This window comes from Lynx rufus, unplaced genomic scaffold (assembly GCF_022079265.1).
Source record: "Lynx rufus isolate CCGP_SWC_20201006 ecotype Redwood Valley unplaced genomic scaffold, mLynRuf1.p SCAF_2, whole genome shotgun sequence".
Lineage (NCBI taxonomy): Eukaryota > Metazoa > Chordata > Mammalia > Carnivora > Felidae > Lynx > Lynx rufus.
The window spans coordinates 157329280-157349876 of NW_025814834.1; the positions used below are offsets into that span (position 1 = coordinate 157329280).

Genomic DNA, 20597 nt, shown 5'->3' on the forward strand with positions numbered 1-20597 from the left:
TAACCTATGACCCAGCAATAGCACTACTACTAATTTATCCAAAAGATACAGGAGTGCTGATTCATAGGGGTACATGTGCCCCAATGTTTATAGCAGCACTATCAACAATAGCCATATTATGGAAAGAACCCAAATGTCCATCAACTGATGAATGGATAAAGAAGATGTGGTATATAGATACAACGGAATACTACTTGGCAATAGAAAAGAATGAAATCTTGCCATTTGCAACAATGTGGATGGAACTGGAGGGTATTATGCTAAGTGAAATATGTCAGTCAGAGAAAGACAGAGATCATATGTTTTCACTCATATGTGGAAGCTGAGAAACTCAACAGAAGACCATTGGGGAAGGAAAAGAAAGAAAAAGTTACCATAAGAGACTTTTAAATACAGAGAACAAACTGAGAGTGGAAGGGGGTGGGGAGGTGGGGAGGTAGGAGGGGCAGGGAAAATGGGTGATGGGCATTGAGGAGGATACTTGTTGGGATGAGCACTGGGTGTTGTATGTAAGTGATGAAACATGGGAATGTACTCCTGATGCCAAGAGCACACTGTATATGTTGCATGTTAGCTAACTTGACAATAAAGTATTAAAAAAAAAAAAGAATTGGGTCAGAAAACCAAGTGTTCCAAGTGGCTCAAGAAAGGCCTGTTTTATTTGATTTTTTCTCAACATGTGGACACAGCTTGCATAAAGGGAAGTGGTTCCTTACAGTCTTCATGAAGTTCTTGCGATTGCTCTGCCTCATTTAGTCCCATGAGTAGGAGTAAGAGGCAACTCCATTTGTATTCCCAGATTTCTGAGACCTATTCTATTTCCTAGAACTTTACCGACCAGGATTTGAGGGAAGAGACAAAGTATTAGAAATAATAATAGTGGTAGTTGTAGTATATCTAATGATGACTCTCAACATGACATTCATAGACTTTCAGCAAACTGGGAATAATTTATGAGCGACAACTTGATTAAAATAGTGTAGACTTCATACACAGAAACTAAATCAACCCAAGAAGAAATCATGCTCTTTGGTAATTTATTTTTATTACTTTATTTTTAGTATGTGAACCTCTGCAACAATCTGCAAAAACTTTTTCTTCGATTAAAAATTCAATGTACTGTAATCTTCAGTTCCAATGAAACAAGAACAATAAAAAAACTTGCCAACAAAACAAGTTTACCTTTCGTGCTTTCACAATTAATGCTGACAAAATTTTCCTTCCACTCTCAGCAAGGAATATCCTGTTGGCTGTTTCCGAAAGTATTACCTGAAAAAACATTGAACCCCAAAGAAAAAAAGAACCAATAATTAATCTGAATGGACATTTGATTCTATAGCACATCTATGCATAAACAACCCTGATACAGTCAATGCATTGGATGCGGCACTATCTCTGCAGGTAGACCACAGAGAACGTTGTAATTTACTAAAATAAAAGAGCTCTTGAAGCCTATAATCAAAAAAGATTAAAGGGAAATAAATATGAATTTAAATTCTGTTCGATATTAGAAAACCCAAAATAAATGTTATATAGCCCCCAAAACATAGAAAAATAAAGATACTTTTTTTTCTTAAATGATTTTATTTCATTTTAGGAAATCAATGATTTTACAACTGATTCAAATAAAAAAACAATCTAGAAAACACACTAATTGATAATAAGAAAGGATTTCTATTTTATGTAGCCATTTGTACACATCTCCAGTATCAAAATACCTTGTTTGACAAAGTGTGGTAGACCTGGGGAACCATGGCAGAGGACAAAGATAAATGAAGACAAATGAAAGGAAATAGCAGCCAGGAAAAACAAATTTAGGAGATTTTATATTTGCCATTAAAAATAAGGATAACGAAGAGCAAAGAGCTGTTCTGTTTATATACAGCTGGACTCTATAGCATGAGGGTGAGGATGAGTGGCTAGGTGAAGTCACTTAATGTTTAAAAAAAAAAAAATACCTGAAAAGCCTGTCGAATACAGTGAAGTTTGGCAAGAAAATCACTGTCTCCTAGGCACTCCAACATTTCAGTTCTATGTAATAAACAGGAAAGACAACTGTTAAGCTGCATTCAAGATCAAGCCCACTACAAATTTGGACTCAAGGCTTAACCTCCAGACTTTAATATAAAACATATGTCTTTTCAATACTGACAAGCCATGCAAAAATTTTTTTTGAGCCTAAAAAACATTTCCTCCCATTCTTATAAACATCTTTCATAAATATTACACAAACATAGCAACGGCAACTTAATGTTTTTCATAAACAAAAGCAAAATTGAAATGGTACCTAAGCACTCTCGAGTAAATTTTCCCTTCTTCAACTAAATGCATGGCTTCTTCATAAAAAGGGCAGTGGCAAAGAGACTCCAGACTGTAGGTGTGCCGTGCTTCTCGGTGTTCTGCAAGCTAAGAAAACAGCAGGTTACAACCGATTACCCTGAGACAAGGTAAAAAACTTTATAAAAGATAGGAAATAGGATCTTGCTAACATCAAAATGTACTCAACTTGATTAAACCATAAAAACCATTCAATAAGATTTTACAGCTAAGTTTTACAACTGGGGGCGCCTGGGTGGCTCAGTTGGTTAAGCATCCGACTTTGGCTCAGGTCATGATCTCACAGTTGGTGGGTTCGAGCCCTGCGTCAAGCTCTGTGCTGACAGCTCAGAGCCTGGAGCCTGCTTCAGATTCTGTGTCTCCCTCTCTCTCTGCCCCTCCCCCACTCACACTCTGTCTCTCTCTCTCTCAAAAATAAATAAACATTAACAAAATTTAAAAATGTTTATTTATAACTGAATTTTACAGATTTTACAACTGAATTGCAAAATTCAGTTGTAAAAACGAGTACAATTTTATAACAAGCTTTGAATTGAAGAACTTAAATCCACAGGATACAAAGAAAAGCAGTATCTTGGGGCGCCTGGGTGGCGCAGTCGGTTAAGCGTCCGACTTCAGCCAGGTCACGATCTTGCGGTCCGTGAGTTCGAGCCCCGCGTCGGGCTCTGGGCTGATGGCTCAGAGCCTGGAGCCTGTTTCCGATTCTGTGTCTCCCTCTCTCTCTGCCCCTCCCCCGTTCATGCTCTGTCTCTCTCTGTCCCAAAAATAAATAAACGTTGAAAAAAAAAAAAATTTAAAAAAAAGCAGTATCTTACAGTTCACCAATACAAATAGCTGAAGATGAAGCATTAAAAAAGAGGGGAGGATTTTATCATCCAAAGAATGCTCTAAAGTATTATAACTCACAATTGTGACCGAAGTAAAACTTTCTACAAAAATACTGAAATCTCAATTTGGCTGATTCTAAGGAATGTTTTCTTATATCTAGCTCTGACTAACCTTTGTACAACTGAAAATTAGTCATGCAACTCTGGCTCGCATAACAGCTCTACAAATGAAATTCCAGGTTTCTAACAATTCATTAAAAAATAACAACTGCAGGGGCGCCTGGGTGGCGCAGTCGGTTAAGCGTCCGACTTCAGCCAGGTCACGATCTCGCGGTCCGGGAGTTCGAGCCCCGCGTCAGGCTCTGGGCTGATGGCTCAGAGCCTGGAGCCTGTTTCCGATTCTGTGTCTCCCTCTCTCTCTGCCCCTCCCCCGTTCATGCTCTGTCTCTCTCTGTCCCAAAAATAAATAAACGTTGAAAAACAAAAAAAAAAATTAAAAAAAAAAAATAACAACTGCAAACACTATAGAATAGTCGGCTAAGCAAGAAGCCTTCGGAGTGATTTTCATTTTTCAATACTAAGTGATCCATTTAAATGGCATGCTATAGGGGTTTTGGTGGTGATGTTTGCTTTAAAAAAAAAATGTTGTTTTTTTTTTATTTTTTAAGTAATCTCTATACCCATTGTGGGGCTCAAACTAACAACTCCGAGATCAAGAGTCACATGCTTTTTTTTTTTAATTTTTTAAATGTTTATTGATTTTTGAGAAAGAGAGAAACAGAGTGTGAGCAGGGGAGGAACAGAGAGAGGGAGACACAGAATCCAAAGCAGGCTCTAGGCTCTGAGCTGTCAGTACACAGCCCAACTTGAAGCTTGAACTCACGAACTGTGAGATTATGACCTGAGCCAAAGTCAGACGCTCAACCAACTGAGCCATCCAGGCACCCCCTAAGAGTCACATGCTTTACCAACTGAGCCAGCCAGGTGCCCATTTTGTTGTTTTGAGTTAAAAAAAATTTTTTTTCAACGTTTATTTATTTTTGAAAGACAGAGACAGAGTGTAAGCAGGGGAAGGGCAGAGAGAGGGGGACACACAGAATCTGAAGCAGGCTCCAGGCTCTGAGCTGTCAGCACAAAGCCTGATTTGGGGCTCGAACTCATGACCTAGGCCAAAGTTGGACGCTTAACTGACTGAGCCACCCAGGAGCCCCTGTTGTTTTGTAGTTTTTTAATGTTTATTTATTTACCCTGAGAGAGAGAGAGAGAGTGAGAGAGAGCCAGGGAGGGGCAGAGAGAGGGAGAGACTGAATCCCAAGCAGATTACGAACTGTCAGCGCAGAGCCCGATGTGGGGCTCAAACTCATAGACAAGTGAGATCATGACCTGAGCCAAAACCAAGAGTCAGACAATCAACGCACTGAGCCACTCAGGTGCCCCTGCCCCTCCCCCTCTCTTTTTTTTTCCGTTTTGTTTTTTAATAACAGCTTTATGGAGATATAGTTCACGTACTATAAAAACTCATCCTTTTCAGTGTACAATTCAGTAGTTTTTTTTAGTATATTCACTGGGTTATGCGATTAGCACCACTTTCTAGTTCCAGAATATTTTTACCACCCCAACAGGAACCTTTGTATCCATTATCAGTCATTCCCCATTTCCCTTTCTCTCTAGCCCCTAGAGACTAATCTACTTGCCGTCTCTGGAGTTTCCTACTTTGGAAAATTCATGTAAGTGAAGTCAAAGAATATGTGGCCTTTTGAGTTTGATTTCTTTCACTTAGCATAATGTTTTCATGGTCCATCTAAGATGTAGCCAGTATCATTATGTCATTCTTTTTTGTGGCAGAATTGTATAGGTATACTGCTTTTGTTTTTAATCCATTCCTCAAATGATAGACATTTAAGTTGTTTCCACTTTTGGCTATCATGAATAAGGCTGATTTGAACATATGTGTAAAAGTTTTTAATGTTTTCAATTCTCTTAAGTATATACCTGAGAGGAGGGGTCAGATGGTAACTCTGTATTTAACTTTTTTGAACTGCCAAACTGTTTTGCAAAGAGACCACATCATGTTCCACTCCCACTAGCGATGCACAATGATTTAGACTTTTGCACACCCTCCCCAATAATTATTATTGTCCATTTTTTACAGCCACTCTAGTCAGTGTGAAGTAGTTATTAGTTTCTCTAATGACCAACAGTGTCAAGCATCTTTCATCTCCTCACTGACTTCTGTATATATTCTTTAGAGAAATGTCTATTCAATCCTTTGTCCATTTATGGTTGAGTTGTAACCATTCATTATATATTCTGGATATGTGTCTTTATAAGATACACGATTTATAAATATTTCTCCCAATCTGCTGTTCTTTTCACTTTCTTGTTGGTATCCTTTAAAGCACAAGAGTTTTTACTTTTGATAAATTCCAATTAATCATTTTTTTCTCTTTTTTCTGCCTGAAATTTTACTCCCTGCTTATACAGAACATGAAGGTCAGCCAGAGGTGAGGGGTCAGGGACTGCTAGGTCTTTCCTGGACATATGCATAGTCCTGTGCATGCCTGTGGCCTTTTAGATTCCCAGGAATATGTTGGAACTTTTCAAAGCCCCCTGTTAAAATCTCATTGCCCAATTTTTCCTTTTGAGTTTTTGATCAGCCTCTTATTAGCCCTGACTGGTATCATACCACCTCAGGTATATTAATGTTAAACAATTGCCACTGAATGTTTTCGACAAAGGCCATAGGATAGGACTTTCCTACAGAGCAAGCTCTAAGTCAGATCAAAGAAAGTCCTGAGAATGGAACTTTGCAGAGAGCTGCCACACAGGTCAAACAGTAAGAATTTTGTGAAGCTCCAAAGCCATTAAGTTTCTTTTAGTGGTTGCCAGGCCCCTGGTTTTCTGCAATTTCCACAGTTGTGAGATTGCTAGTTTTCAAGACTATGGAGGAGAGGGGGATGTGAATAGATCAAATTAAAAATCCTTAAGTTCACTGTTCTTATGGAGTCATTTTTCTTGAATAAATGCCCCTTGAATTTCTGTAGTCTTTCATTAATTTTCAGTTATTAAAATTTTGATTTTGACAATTCTTGCCAGTGTTTTCATTGCTTTTGTGGAGGAGATTTTCAGAGGTTTTCAGTCTATTTTTCTAGATGTATTTCTCAACACTGTAGTTTTGGCACTTCATATGCACCCGGGGCTATGCTAAATGTGTTGATAATCTCATTTAATCTTTACAACTCATAAGCTAGGTACTATTATTATCCACATCTTACAGATAAAGAAACAGAGATAGACTTACGTTAGCAGGAACTTGCCCAAGTCCCACAACCAAATGGTAGAATTTAAACCCAGCATTAATTCCAAAGCTTGCTTATACTCTTAAATATCAAACTATACTCTTATCAGCCTTATCCAAAAAGCCAAGGGGAAAGAAGTATAAGCATCAGCAATATTTAATATAGTATAAATATGTCTATTAGACCAGAGGCAAAAAACAAAACAAAAACATAAACAGAAGTAATAATATCTGATATTATATATTCTCTACTTTAAGTAATATTTCCTCTCATATTTTAAGGAAAACATATTATGCTAAAGGCAACGTGTTCTTCAGGTTAAAAAAAAACCTAATAGGTTTTAAAATAACTTAGAAATTCTTTAGACATTAAATAAAGTTTTGTACCACTATCAAAATAAGGATCTATGTTCACCTACCAACAGAGAAACATCCTAAGGAGGAAAATAGGATTCCAATTAAACTTTTTACATAAAATAATTTATACTAATAAGAAATGAATAAATCCAACAATGACAGATTCCAGAGTCGAGTCTTGATTTATTGGTCTACCTTGCTTATTTGTTGCTTTGGCTAAAGTGATTGTTTAAAGAAGTCTCTTGAGATAAGCTTGCAGTTGTGAAAATAGATCATAGTGAAGATTTGATACTAACGGTATCATCAATCCTTCTTAAGACATGATGACAACTCAGAGACATTAACTTACAGTATCAATATTAAATTTCATAGAGCAAAAAGTAAACTATTAAAACGATGGCTAAATCCTCATTTTATAATATATCTTATAGGGAGAAATTTTTGACAAAATTCCCCCAATTTTTTTTTTTTAAGTTTCAGAAAAAGATTAACATTTTACTATAGCTGAAATGTTATTTCTGAAGCAGAGGTGAGTAACACAGTTTAATTCCAGCATATGGAAATGTACAATTTATCATGTGGAAATGTACAATTTATCATGAAAAAGAGTTTTGGGTTTTTTGTTTTTTTGGGTTTTTTTTTTTTTTTTTTGCTAGCCAAAATTTGAAATGTCCTTTATTTCTAAATTATTCTTCCCCCAAAGGGCACATTTCAAAAACTCATTTTAATATTTTTTAAAAGAAAAGTAATATTATATTCATTTATACCAAAGTACCATCCTGCCTCATTAGTTATCTCCCATAGTTCACAAGTACTATAAAAATTACCATATAAGAAATCAAATAAGTCAGTAACAGCAGCAACAATAAAAACAGACAAAACAGACAAAACAGACAAAACCCACAAATGAAGCAACCAATGCTTCATTAGCTGCAGATTTCCAACATCCTAAATTACTTCTCTTTTGTTCTCCATGTGTTGGATGGGTCTTCCTTAGCAAGCAATGACTTTGCTGAATGTGAAGTAATATTTTTAAAAGCCTTAATATTTTTTAAGGCTCTGAACACCCATGAAAGAAATGTCCAAAGTCCTAAAACTATATAAGCTGGGTCATGAAATAGGCTAAGTTCCATTTTAATATGGACTATTTTTTTTAATATGCTTACATTTTCCTTTCAAACCAACGACCTAAAATTACAAATAGGACTTAGAGTTAAAGAAAGCAGGCTGTTTCTCCTTATCTCACAAAAGAAATTAAAAGGGAAATACACCCACAATAACTACCCTCCAAAATAGCCCTCAATGACTCTCTCTTTCTGGTACTCATACCTCATTTCACACTGAATAGGGCCAACCTGTGTAATTAACAGCATACTATAGAGATGGTGACTGTGAATTCTGAGGCTAGATCATAACAATCACTGCTTTCATCTCATTCTCTCTTGGGTCACTTCTTCTGGAGGAAGTCAGGTCCCAAATGTGATGACACTTAAGCAGTTCTGTAGAGAAGTCTTAAGTAAGCAACTTAGGACTTCTAACAACAGGTAGCACCAACATGCAGAAAGTGAGCTATCTTGGAAGCAGATTCTCTAGCCTCAGTCAAACCTTCAGATGACTATAGCCCCAGCCAATATACCTGATCACAACTTCACAAAAGACCTCAAGCCAGACCACCTAGATAAGCCACTTCCAAATTTTTGGCCCTCCAAATTGATGAAATGGTAAATGTTTATTGTTGTTTTTGAATGGGAAAATACTTCATTTGGGGGAGTGGACAGGTGTCTAGTCTCACAACTTCTGGAACTGCTTCCTGGTGTCTGTGGCTTTGCTGACTTCAAGCACATCACAGCACATGGTCTTGCTCAAGGGCCAACACTTGCCCACTGTGACTGTGTCACTGATCTCAATGTCTCCAAAGCAGAAGGACAGGGGCACAGACATATTCTTAGGGCACTTCTCAATGCAGTTGTACTTTTGGACATAGTGAAGGTAGTCTTGGCAGGTGACAACAGTCCCCTGCATCTTCATCTTGGTCACTATACCAAATAGGATCTCTCCCTTTGACCAATAAAGGGCATTTCTTGTTAATGTAGATGCCCTCAGTGGCCTCCCTGGCCATCTTGAAGCCCAGACCAATGTTCTTGTAGTATTCTTCTCCTTGCTGATTTTTCCAAGCAGGACTCTCTTATTTTGAGAGATGGTCAGCTGCTTTTGGTAGGCTGGTAAGCCCAGAAGATACTCCTTATCTAATATATGCAGGGTCAGAATTAAATACCAAAACAAAGGGTTCCTTGGACTGGCCCTTAGGACTCAATTCTCACAGGACTAACCCTAAGGCCTAAGACTTCTAACAAACCATCCCATAAAACTTGAATTTTAAGAAAATAATTCCCAGAGGGCGCCCGGGTGGCTCAGTGGGTTAAGCATCCGACTTCGACTCAGGTCATGATCTCACGCGGTTTGTGAGTTTGAGCCCTGCATTGGGCTCTGTGCTGACAGCTCAGAGTATGGAGCCTGCTATAGATTCTGTGTCTCCCTCTCTCTGGGTCCCTCCCCTGCTCACAGTCTGTCTCTGTCTCTGTCTCTCTCAAAAATAAACATTAAAAAAAAATTAAAAAACAAAAAAGAAAGAAAATAACTCCCAGAGTGCCTGGGTGGCTCAGTTGGTTAAGCGTCCAACTTCAGCTCAGTTTGTGATCTCACAGTTCATGACTTTGAATCCTATGTCTGGCTCTGTACTGACAGCTTGGAGCCTGGAGCCTGCTTCAGATGCTATGTCTCCCTCTCTCTCTCTGCCCTTCCCCTGTTTACACTCTGTTTCTCTCTCTCTCTCTCTAAATATTAAAAATTTTTTAATATTAAAAAAAATTTTAATATAAAAAAGGGGGCACCTGGGTGGCTCAGTCAGTTAAACGTCTGACTTCAGCTCAGATCATTATCTCCTGGTTCATAAGTTCGAGCCCTGTATCTGGCTCTGTGCTGACAGCTCAGAGCCTGGAACCTGCTTCAGATTCTGTGTCTCCCTCTCTCTCTGTCCCTCCCCTGCTTGCATTCTCTCTCTCTTTCTCTCAAAAATAAATAAACATTAAAAAAATTTTAATATAAAAAATTAGAAAGAAAGAAAGAAAGAAAGAAAGAAAGAAAGAAAGAAAGAAAGAAAGAAAAAATAATTTCCCAAATACTTGAGCCTCCATTAGAGCCCAAGAATGGAGCCCCCAGGATTTAGAAGGCTCTAATTACTAGACTAAGGCAAAGACATATGCCCTCTGCCCAACTTAATCCCCAAAAAATCAAGGATACCCAGAATTAAACCTCAAATTGGGGTGGAGTCCCGCTATCCAGGACTTGCCCCTGAGGCCTGGGGGTCTTCCCAGCTTTGGCCCCAGCCCCAACTCCACACCTGAATCTTATTGTTGTTTTAAGACAATAAGTTTTAGGTAATTTATTACACAGCAACATATAACTAATATACATAATGGTGGGAACAATACTAACAAAAAAGAAAGACACAGATTTCCAAAAACTGAAAAGCAAATGGAAGTGTGTGGACAGATGAAAAATGACAAGGAACCCATAGTCCAGAATACATTTAAGAGAAGACATAATCAAGGGAGAGACATTTGCTAAGCAGAGGCTCAAAAGAGCACCAGGCTTGAAGCAAGGCAGGTATGAGACAGGATTTAAAAAGGGATTAAAAATGGCAGGTTAAATGAAAGTCTGTGTACTAACAAGTATCGTAATCCCACATATCATTGTAATTCCTGCTCTCCCCTTCATCACTGAATAGGAGGACAGCTTATAGAAAAACAAATTTTCAACCAGATAACATTTCCCTTTAAAAATGATCTGATCTGTCTGGGTAAAGAAAAGCTTGCCAATCAACACACCTCAAAGAAGTCTCGTTAGTCTTCCTGTTCATAGGAGAGACAAACATTATAAAACACTGTAAACCTACACAATCTAAGAACATCAATTCCGTCACCAATTAAGCTTTCAAATTCGAGAAGAAAATCATCAGCACAAGAATGAAAGCCCACGACAGACAAAATTGACCCCAGAGAAAGGAAAATAATTCAAGAAACAGAAATTTTAGGGGTGCTTAGGTGTCTCAGTCAGTTAAGAGTCTGGCTCTTGGTTTCAGCTCAGGTCATTATCTCACGGTTTGTGGGTTCGAGCCCCGTGTTGGGTTCCGTGCTTGGGATTTTCTCTCTCTCTCTCTCCCGCTCTTTGCCCCTTCCCCGCTCTTTCCTCTCTCTAGCTCTCTCTCAAAATAAGTAAACTTTATTTAAAAAAAAATAGAAATTTTATGGGGCGCCTGGGTGGCGCAGTCGGTTAAGCGTCCGACTTCAGCCAGGTCACGATCTCGCGGTCCGTGAGTTCGAGCCCCGCGTCAGGCTCTGGGCTGATGGCTCAGAGCCTGGAGCCTGTTTCCGATTCTGTGTCTCCCTCTCTCTCTGCCCCTCCCCCGCTCATGCTCTGTCTCTGTCTGTCCCAAAAATAAATAAAAACGTTGAAAAAAAAATTTAAAAAAAATAAAAAATAAAATAAAAAAAATAGAAATTTTAAATGGCAGATACAGCTTTCCCTTTTCAGATTATGATTATTCTAAATATTTATCCTTATCATTTTGTATAATTAGTGCATTATTTTGGACTGCTATCAATAAGTGCTATCAAGTCAGAGAGGTGGGTATTAAAAAACTTTCCAAGCTTCCATTTAGCATATGAGTAGAAGTATCTGGATTATAAGAAATAAAATTTTCCCCTTAAAGAGCACCCTATAATTTATAAATTAAATACAAACACATGCTGCAGAGTGTTAATTCTAAGAAAAACTGAATCCACAGCTAAAAATTACTCTTTGCAGTATTAGTTTCTACCTATTAATGACAATCTCTTTAACAGATGGGAGAGCTAGGAGCACTCAATGCAGTGGTATACTAACATTAAAAAAACTTTTCAGAACTTGAAACCATTATGCCAAGTGAAAGAACATCAAAAACAAAAGGTCACATATTGCATGATTTTATTTATATGAAATGTCCAGAATAGGCAAATCCACAGAGCAGAGGTAGATTAGTACTTGCCAAGGGTGGGGGGTTAGGAGAGAACAGGAAGTGATTACTAATAGGTGGAGGTTTCTTTTTGGGGTGATAAAAATGTTCTGGAAGTAGAAAGTGTTACTGGTAGCACAACTGTGAATATACTAAAATCCACTGAACTGTACACTTTAAAAAATTTTATAGTATGTGAGTTATTCTCAGTAAATCTATTATTAAAAAAGGACTTTTCAGAGAAAACAGGCTGTAGTTCCAAACCATTGTTTGGCAAAGCTTATATAGGAAAATCTTGTTAATCACTTTCACAAATGACTGACCTAGCTTAGAGAAAAGTCTATGCCAGGATTTCTTTAATCTAAATAGGCAAGAAATCTTCCTGGTAATTCTGAATAAATCTTTCAATTCTTCACAAACTGTCTACTTCCCAAGGAGTTCAGATTTTCTTAATAACTTTCTTCATTAAAATGGTTTTCCCTAATTTAAGTATCTGGCATATAGTACATGCAATTAAAAATAATTTAACAAGCATTTCTTAGAAAAGAACTTATCTTGGAACATTTACATTCCAAGATCATACATGTATGCCCTAGAAACATTCCTAGGATGTTTCTCAAATGTTGAGCCCTTCTTGTGGTATTCATGTATTTTGTTTTCCATAAGGTTTTTTTTTTTTAATATTTATTTATTTTTCAGAGAGACAGAGAGAGAGTGAGAGTGAGAGTGAGTGAGTGACAGGGCATGAGCAGGGAGGGGCAGAGAGAGAAGGAGACACAGAATCTGAAGCAGGCTCTAGGCTCTGAGCTGTCAGCACAGAGCCCGACACAGGGCTCGAACCCATGAACCGTGAGATCATGACCTGAGCCAAAGTTGGACACTTAAGTGACTGAGTCACCCAGGAGCCCCTACATAAGGATTCTTTTTATCAAACCTTTGTAAATTAAACAACTAAGTAAGTATAATGAACACTTGGCAAAATAATATTTTTTAAAGTTGCATATTATGAAGAAACTTTGGAGCAATTAGGTATATCATTCCTCACAACAGAAAAATGCAAAGTGACTAACAATTCTTATAAATCATCTAGGACATAAGCATCTACAGAACAGAAAGATAAAAAGTAGTTGACAAAAAAGAACATCCTTTTATGATAAAAAATCTCAACAAATTTGGTACAGGAAAAATATACCTCAACACAATAAAAGTCATATATGACAAGCCATAGTAAATATCATACTCAATAGTAAAAGACTGGGGGCACCTGGGTGGCTCAGTCAGTTAAGCATCCAGTTCTTGACATGGGCTCAGATCATGATCTCACAGTTTGTGGGTTTGAGCCCCATGTTGGGCTCTGCGCTGGCAGTCTGAAGCCTGCTTGGGATTCTCTCTTTCTCACTCTCTCCCTCTTTCTGTGCCCCTCCCCTCCTCATGTGCTCTGCTCTGTCTCTCTCTCTCTCTCAAAATAAATAACCTTAAAAAGAAAAAAGAAAATGTCTTAAAAAAAAAAAACAAACCAGTAAAAGACTGAAAGCTTTTCCTCTAAGACCAAGACAAGGGTGCCCAGTCTCACCACTCCTATTTAACATAGCACTGAAGTTTGAGCCAGAGCAATCAGGCAAGAAAAAGAAAGAAAAGGCATCCAAATTGGAAAGAAAAAAGTAAAACTGTCTCTGTATGCACATGATATAATCCTATATACAGAAAATCTTAGGGGCACCTGGGTGCCCCAGTCAGTTAAGCGTCCAACTTTAGCTCAGGTCATGATCTCATGGTTTGTGAGTTTGAGCCCTGCGTTGGGCTCTCTGCTGTCAGCATGGAGTCCCCCTCTCTCTCTCTGCCCCTCCCCTGCTTGCTCTCAATCTCTCTCTCTCTCTCAAAAATAAATGTTTAAGGGGCGCCTGGGTGGCTCAGTCGGTTGGGCGGCCGACTTCGGCTCAGGTCATGATCTCGTGGTCCGTGAGTTTGAGCCCCGCGTCGGGCTCTGTGCTGACAGCTCGGAGCCTGGAGCCTGCTTCTGTTTCTGTGTCTCCCTCTCTCTCTGCCCCTCTCCCATTTGCACTCTGTCTCTCTGCCTTTCAAAAATGAAATGTTAAAAAAAAAAATTTAAAAAAATAAACGTTTAAAAAAAAACTTAAATAAAATAGAAAATCTTAAAAGATTACCAAAAACTGTTAGAACTAATAAACAATTTTTTAATTGAAAAAAAAATTTTTAATGTTTATTTATTTTTGAGAGAGACCGAGACAGAATGCGAGTGGGTTGGGGCAGAGAGAGAGGGAGGCACAGAATCCGAAGCAGGCTCCAGGCTCCGAGCTGTCAGCACAGAGCCCGACGCGGGGCTCGAACTCACGAGCTGTGAGATCATGACCTGAGCCAAAGTTGGACGCTCAACCGACTGAGCCACCCAGGCGCCCCAGAACTAATAAACAAATTTGATAAAGTTGCAGGATACAAAGGCAAGATATGAAAATTAGTTGCATTTCTGTACACTCACAGCAATCAATCAGAAAGAAAAATTAAGAGGAACATGGCAGGGTAAGAAGATCCTATGCTTACTTCATCCCAGGGATACAACTAGATAATACCCACATCAGTGTAAATAACCCAAAAAATGACTGAAGACTGGCAAAACAAACTCTCTGCAGCTAAATGTAGAGACAAGGCCACATCAAAATGGGTAGGAGGGGTAGAGAAGCAGTCAGGAGCTAAATGGACTCACAGGACTGTTCATGAGATGTAGGGATACCACCAACAGGGACAAGGGAGAGAAAAAGATCCTCACACCCAACACCCAAGCCACCTAAACCCTCAGAGTAAAACAACCAGTGGCTTTGGTCCACATTTCACAAGTTCTTACTATTGGCAGAGCTTAACACCTGCAACTTGGGTCTATATGAGCCAGAAGGAAACAGCAAACTGAGTCCTCACCCTTAAAGAGACAGCACAATAAACAGCCCACTGAGATACTGCATAGAAGCAGCACTTTGAAAAATGCCTGGAGTATCCGGGAGGGAGATTTGTTTACTAATCTCAGAGCATGTGCTGGAGGGGCAGCGGTCTTTGGGAGAATTCTCAAGAAACAAAGGAGCTGGCAGGCACAATTCCCCTTTCCCACCACCCAGCCTAGACACATGGACACCTGCAGTAACCAGTGAAGCACCAATATTCCACAATAACTTGCGAACAGTGTACCCTGCCCTGGCATTCTCCTGCAGACATGTCCTCTCCAACAAGGTCTTCCTCCAAGTCTCTTCTCATAGCAGACCTGCACAAACCTTGCTAACACACCACTGTGACCCTGTGTTCTCCTGGGTCCTATCCCCTCCAATATGCACCTGAATGGAGTCCATCCAAAGTGATGCCATGAGCCTGGCAGTCTGCAAGCAGCCTTGACAGGGGCCAGCACCACTCTAAAGTGACTCTAGCTCCAGGAGAAGGGGGGGAAAAAGCACATGTAACAGTCTGAATGTGGCTCCAGCATGGGATGGGGACAGACATCAGGTCTGACTACAGGACCTGCCCAATAGTGAAAGCTTCTCAGGGGACAACACAGGGAAAGTGCCCTGCAGTTCAGTGCTACTGTATCTCTGGCAAACGCCTGGTCTGACCCAACTCAAGCCCAAGGCCCCAGACTGGCCCACTAACAACTTAGGGACCAAACCCTGCCCATAACAGGCAAAGACAGCCACATCAGACAACTGGACTGAAGGCAACAGAGGCTTACCCACAAGAGCAGAGCACTAGCAATACACATAGGAGACACTCCTGAAGCACCAGGTTCTGGTCAACAGGGAACACTGCATTACAGGGCACTACAGAACCTCTTCTTCATAAGCCCACTACTTTGTTGTTGTTGTTGTTTTTCAGTTTCTTTTTTTTTAAATATAATTTATTGTCAAATTGGCTTACATACAACACTCAGTGCTCATCCCAACAAGTGCCCTCCTCAATGCCCATCACCCATTTCCCCTCTCCCCCTGCCCCCGCCATCCACCCTCAGTTTGTTCTCTGTATTTAAGAGTCTCTTGTGGTGTGCCTCCTTCCCTCTCTGTTTGTAACTATTTTTTTTCCCTGTCACTTCCCCCATGGTCTTCTGTTAAGTTTCTCAAGATCCACATATGAGTGAAAAATATGGTATCTGTCCTTCTCTGACTGACTTATTTCACTCAGCATAGTATCTTCCAGTTCCACCCACGTTGCTGCAAATGGCATGATTTCATTCTTTCTCATTGCCAAGTAGTATTCCATTGTATATATAAACCACGTCTTCTTTATCCATTCATCATTTGATGGACATTTAGGCTCTTTCCATAATTTGGCTATTGTTGAAAGCACTGCTACAAATGTTGGGGTACATGTGCCCCTATAATCAGCACTCCTGTATCCCTTGGGTAAATTCCTAGTAGTACTATTGCTGGGTCATAGGGTAGTTCTATTTTTAATTTTTTGAAGCACCTCCATACTGTTTTCCAGAGTGGTTGCACCAGTCTGCATTCCCACCAACAGTGCAAGAGGGTTCCCATTTCTCCACATCCTCATCAGCATCTATAGTCTCCTGATTTGTTCATTTTAGCCACTCTGACCAGTGTGAGGTGGTATATCAGTGTGCTTTTGATTTGTATTTCCCCGATGAGGAATGACGTTGAGCATCGTTTCATGTGTCTGTTGGCCATCTGGATGTCTTCTTTGGAAAAGTATCTATTCATGTCTTCTGTCCATTTCTTCACTGGATTATTTGTTTTTCAGGTGTGGAGTTTGGTAAATTCTTTATAGATTTTGGATACTAGCCCTTTATCTGATATGTCATTTGCAAATGTCATTTTCCCATTCCATCCGTTGCCTTTTAGTTTTGTTGACTGTTTCCTTTGCAGTGCAGAAGCTTTTTATCTTGATGAGGTACTAATAGTTCATTTTTGCTTTTAATTCCCTTGCCTTTGGAGATGTGTCAAGTAAGAAATTGCTGCGGCTGAGGTCAAAGAGGTTGTTGCCTGCTTTCTCCTCTAGGGTTTTGATAGTTTCCTATCTCACATTTAGGTCTTTCATCCATTCTGAGTTTATTTTTGTGTATGGTGGGGGCGCCTGGGTGGCGCAGTCGGTTAAGCGTCCGACTTCAGCCAGGTCACGATCTCGCGGTCCGTGAGTTCGAGCCCCGCGTCGGGCTCTGGGCTGATGGCTCAGAGCCTGGAGCCTGTTTCCGATTCTGTGTCTCCCTCTCTCTCTGCCCCTCCCCCGTTCATGCTCTGTCTCTCTCTGTCCCAAAAATAAATAAACGTTGAAAAAAAAAAAAAAAAAATTTATTTTTGTGTATGGTGTAAGAAGGTGGCCTAGTTTCATTCATAGCATTTTGCTATCCAGTTCTCCTAGCACCATTTGCTAAAGAGACTGTCTTTTTTCCATTGGATGCTCTTTCCTGCTTTGTCAAAGATTAGTTGGCCATACATTTGTGGGTCCAATTCTGGATTCTCTAGTCTATGCCATTGTTCTACGTGTCTGTTTTTGTGCCAATACTTGTCTGCTTTGTAGTAGAGGCTGAGTCTGGGATTGTGATGCCTCCCTCTTTGGTTTTCTTCTTCAATATTACTTTGGCTATTCAGGGTCTTTTGTGGTTCCATACAAAATAGGCCCACTACTCAGAAGATAGGGCTGACTTATACATAAAACTAGACACAGAGAATTAGACAAAATGAAGACACAGAGGAATATGTACCAAATGAAAGAACAGGACAAAATCACAGTAAGTGAGCTAAATAAAATAGAGATAAGTAATATGCCTGATAAAGAATTTAAAGTAATAGCCATAAAGACACTCACTGGACTTGAGAGAGAGTGGAAGACCTCACTGAGACCCTCAAAAAACAAATAGAAAACATAAAAAAGAATCAATCAGAGATGAAGAACTCCATAACTGAAATTAAAAATATACTAGATGGGGGCGCCTGAGTGGCTCAGTCAGTTGGGTGTCCAATTCTTGATTTCAGCTCAGGTCATGATCTCATAGTCATGAGATCAAGCCTCACACTGGGCTCCCCACTGGGTGAGGAGCCTGTTTGAGATTCTCTCTCCCTCTTCCACTCACATGCACATGGTCTCTCTCTCTCTCCCCTTCCCCCAAAAAACATTAGATGGAATAAATACAGGATTACAGGAAGCAGAAGAACAAATCAGTCACCTGGAAGACAGAATGATGGAAAGCCATCAAGCTGAACAGGAGAGAGGAAAAATAACAATAATAAATGAAAACAGACTAAAGGAACTCAGCAACACCATCAAGCATAATAACATTCACATTGTAAGGATCCCAGAAGGAGAAGGGGTGGGGGGAAAGGGCAGCAAATATATTTGAAGAAATAACAGCTGAAAATCCCTGAATCTGGGGAAGGAAGCAGACAGATCCAAGAGGCACAGAGAGCCCCCAACCCAAGATCAACCTAAGGAGGCCCACATCAAGACACATAGTAATTAAAATGGCAAAAAGTAGAGATAAAGAGAGAATTTTTAAAGCAGCAAGAAAAAATAAAATAGTTACATACAAGGGAAACCCCAAATGGCTATCAGCTGATTTTTTGTGCCAGAAACTTTGCAGGCTAGAGGCAGAACCATGATATATTCAAAGCGCTGAAAGAAAAAAAAAAAAAAAAGCTCTGCAACCAAGAATACTCGACCCAGCAAGGCTATCATTCAGAATAGAAGGAGAAATAAAGAGTTTCCTAGAAAAACAAAAGTTAAAAGGAATTCATGACTACTAACCAGCCCTACAAGAAATATTAAAGGGGGCTCTTTAAGTGGAAAGACCATATGCAGGAGTAAGAAAAGTAGGGAGCACAAAAGCAGTACAAATAAATATGTCTATAAAAATCAGTCAAGGGACTCACAAAATAAAAGAATATAAACCATGACACCATCTACCTAAAATGTTGCAGGGGGCAAGGGAGACAGAAGTAAAGAATGGGTTAAACTACAATGACCATCAACTTAATAGACTGCTATATGCATGTTATTACAAAACTAATGGTAACCACAAATCAGAAACCAGTAATACATATGCAAAAAATAAAGAGAATGGAATCCAAGTATATCACTAAATAAAACCAGCAATCCTTGAGAGAAAAGAGAAAGGAACAGAGAACTACAAAACAACCATAAAACAAGTAACAAAATGACAGTAAGTACATACCTATCAATAATTACTAAGAAAGCAAATGGATTTAACCCTCCAATCAAAAGACAGAGTGACAGAATGGTTAAATGTAAGATCCAGGGCATCTGGGTGGCTCAGCCAGTTGGGTGTCCAGCTTTTAATTTCAGCTCATGATCTCACGGTTCATGGGTTTGAGCCACAAAAGTATATTATTCACCCATGGTAGAGAAGGAAATCCTGCCATTTGAAACAATATGGATGGACCTTAACGGCATTATGCTAAGTGAAATAAATCAGAGAAAGACAAATACTGCATTCTATCATTTACATGTGGAATCTGAAAAAGCTAAACACGTAGAAACAGAGAGTACATTGGTGGTTGCCAGGGGCTGAGGGGTGAGGGAAATGGGGAGATGTTGGTCAAAGGGTAAAAACTTCCAGTGAGAAGATGAAAAAGTCGAGAATCTAATGCAGAGCATGGCAACTACAGTTAACAATACTATATAACTGGAAAGTCGCTAAGAGAGTAAATCTTAAATATTCTCACCCCCCCCCCCACACACACATAATCCTGTGAGGTGATGGACATATTAACTAATCTTACTGTGGTAATTATTTCACAATATATGTGTATCAAATCATCACATTATACACCTTAAATTTATACATGTCAATTATATTTCAATAAAGCTGGAAAAGAATTTTACAAAATTCTTTTTATTGCAAACATAAATATATTTATTTTATAAATATAAAAATATAAGTTAAAATGTAAATAATTCAGGACATACTACTGTAAGCAATAGCTAAAATATATATAAAAAAAAATATTGAGAAGAATAAAGATCATGATCACCACAGCTTTAAAAAAGGCAGAATCAGGGGCACCTGGATGGCTCAGTCGTTAAGCATCCCACTTCAGTTCAGGTCATGATCTTGTGGTTCGTGAGTCCAGGCCCACATCGGGCTCTGTGCTAACAGCCTGCTCCAGATTCTGTGTTCCCCCCTCTCTCTCTGCCCCTCCCCCACTCGTGCTCTGTCTCTCTCTCTCTCTCTCTCAAGAACAAATAAACATTAAAAACATTTTTTAAAAAAGGCAGAATCAAGGCTTAGGGTACAGAGTATTAGAATATCTACAGCTTTCCACACTACAGCATGAATTACAGATGTGTGATACTATTTATACGAAAAAAGACAGCATTAATATCCAAAATCTACCATAAAAATAAAATTATTCTAAGATAAAATTGGGCATATATGATTTTTAAAGTTACTTTAAGCAGAAAAAAAGTATAAAAAGATGTGCACTCTGCAAGTATTCTTTTTTTTAAGAAATTGTTTTAATGTTTATTTATTTTGAGAAAGAGAGAGAGAAGGGGGCAGGTGCAGAGAGAGGAGAGAGAATCTCAGGCAGGCTCCATGCTGCCAGCCTAGAGCCTGATGTGAGGCTGGATCCCATGAACCGTGAGATCGTGACCTGAGCTGAAACCACGTGTTGGTCGCTTAACCACCTGGGCCACGCAGACACCCCTGCAAACATTCTCTTTTGATACAAAATTTAAATCTCAGTAGAAAACAAACTGC

At 39.2% G+C, this 20597-nt stretch overlaps 1 protein-coding gene and 1 pseudogene across 1 annotated transcript in view; both read right to left on the reverse strand.

Annotated features, from left to right (window-relative positions):
- The window catches only part of MIGA1 (mitoguardin 1), a 106537-nt gene that overhangs the window by 13833 nt on the left and 72107 nt on the right, over positions 1–20597 (reverse strand). Inside the window, exons 9-11 of the mRNA XM_047084581.1 lie at positions 2288–2406; positions 1959–2031; positions 1183–1269 (exon numbers count right to left, since the gene is read on the reverse strand). Of these exons, the coding sequence (XP_046940537.1) occupies positions 1183–1269; positions 1959–2031; positions 2288–2406 (279 nt within the window). The remainder of the gene's footprint in view (positions 1–1182; positions 1270–1958; positions 2032–2287; positions 2407–20597) is intronic.
- On the reverse strand, positions 7937–16548 carry LOC124515600 (40S ribosomal protein S11-like; annotated as a pseudogene).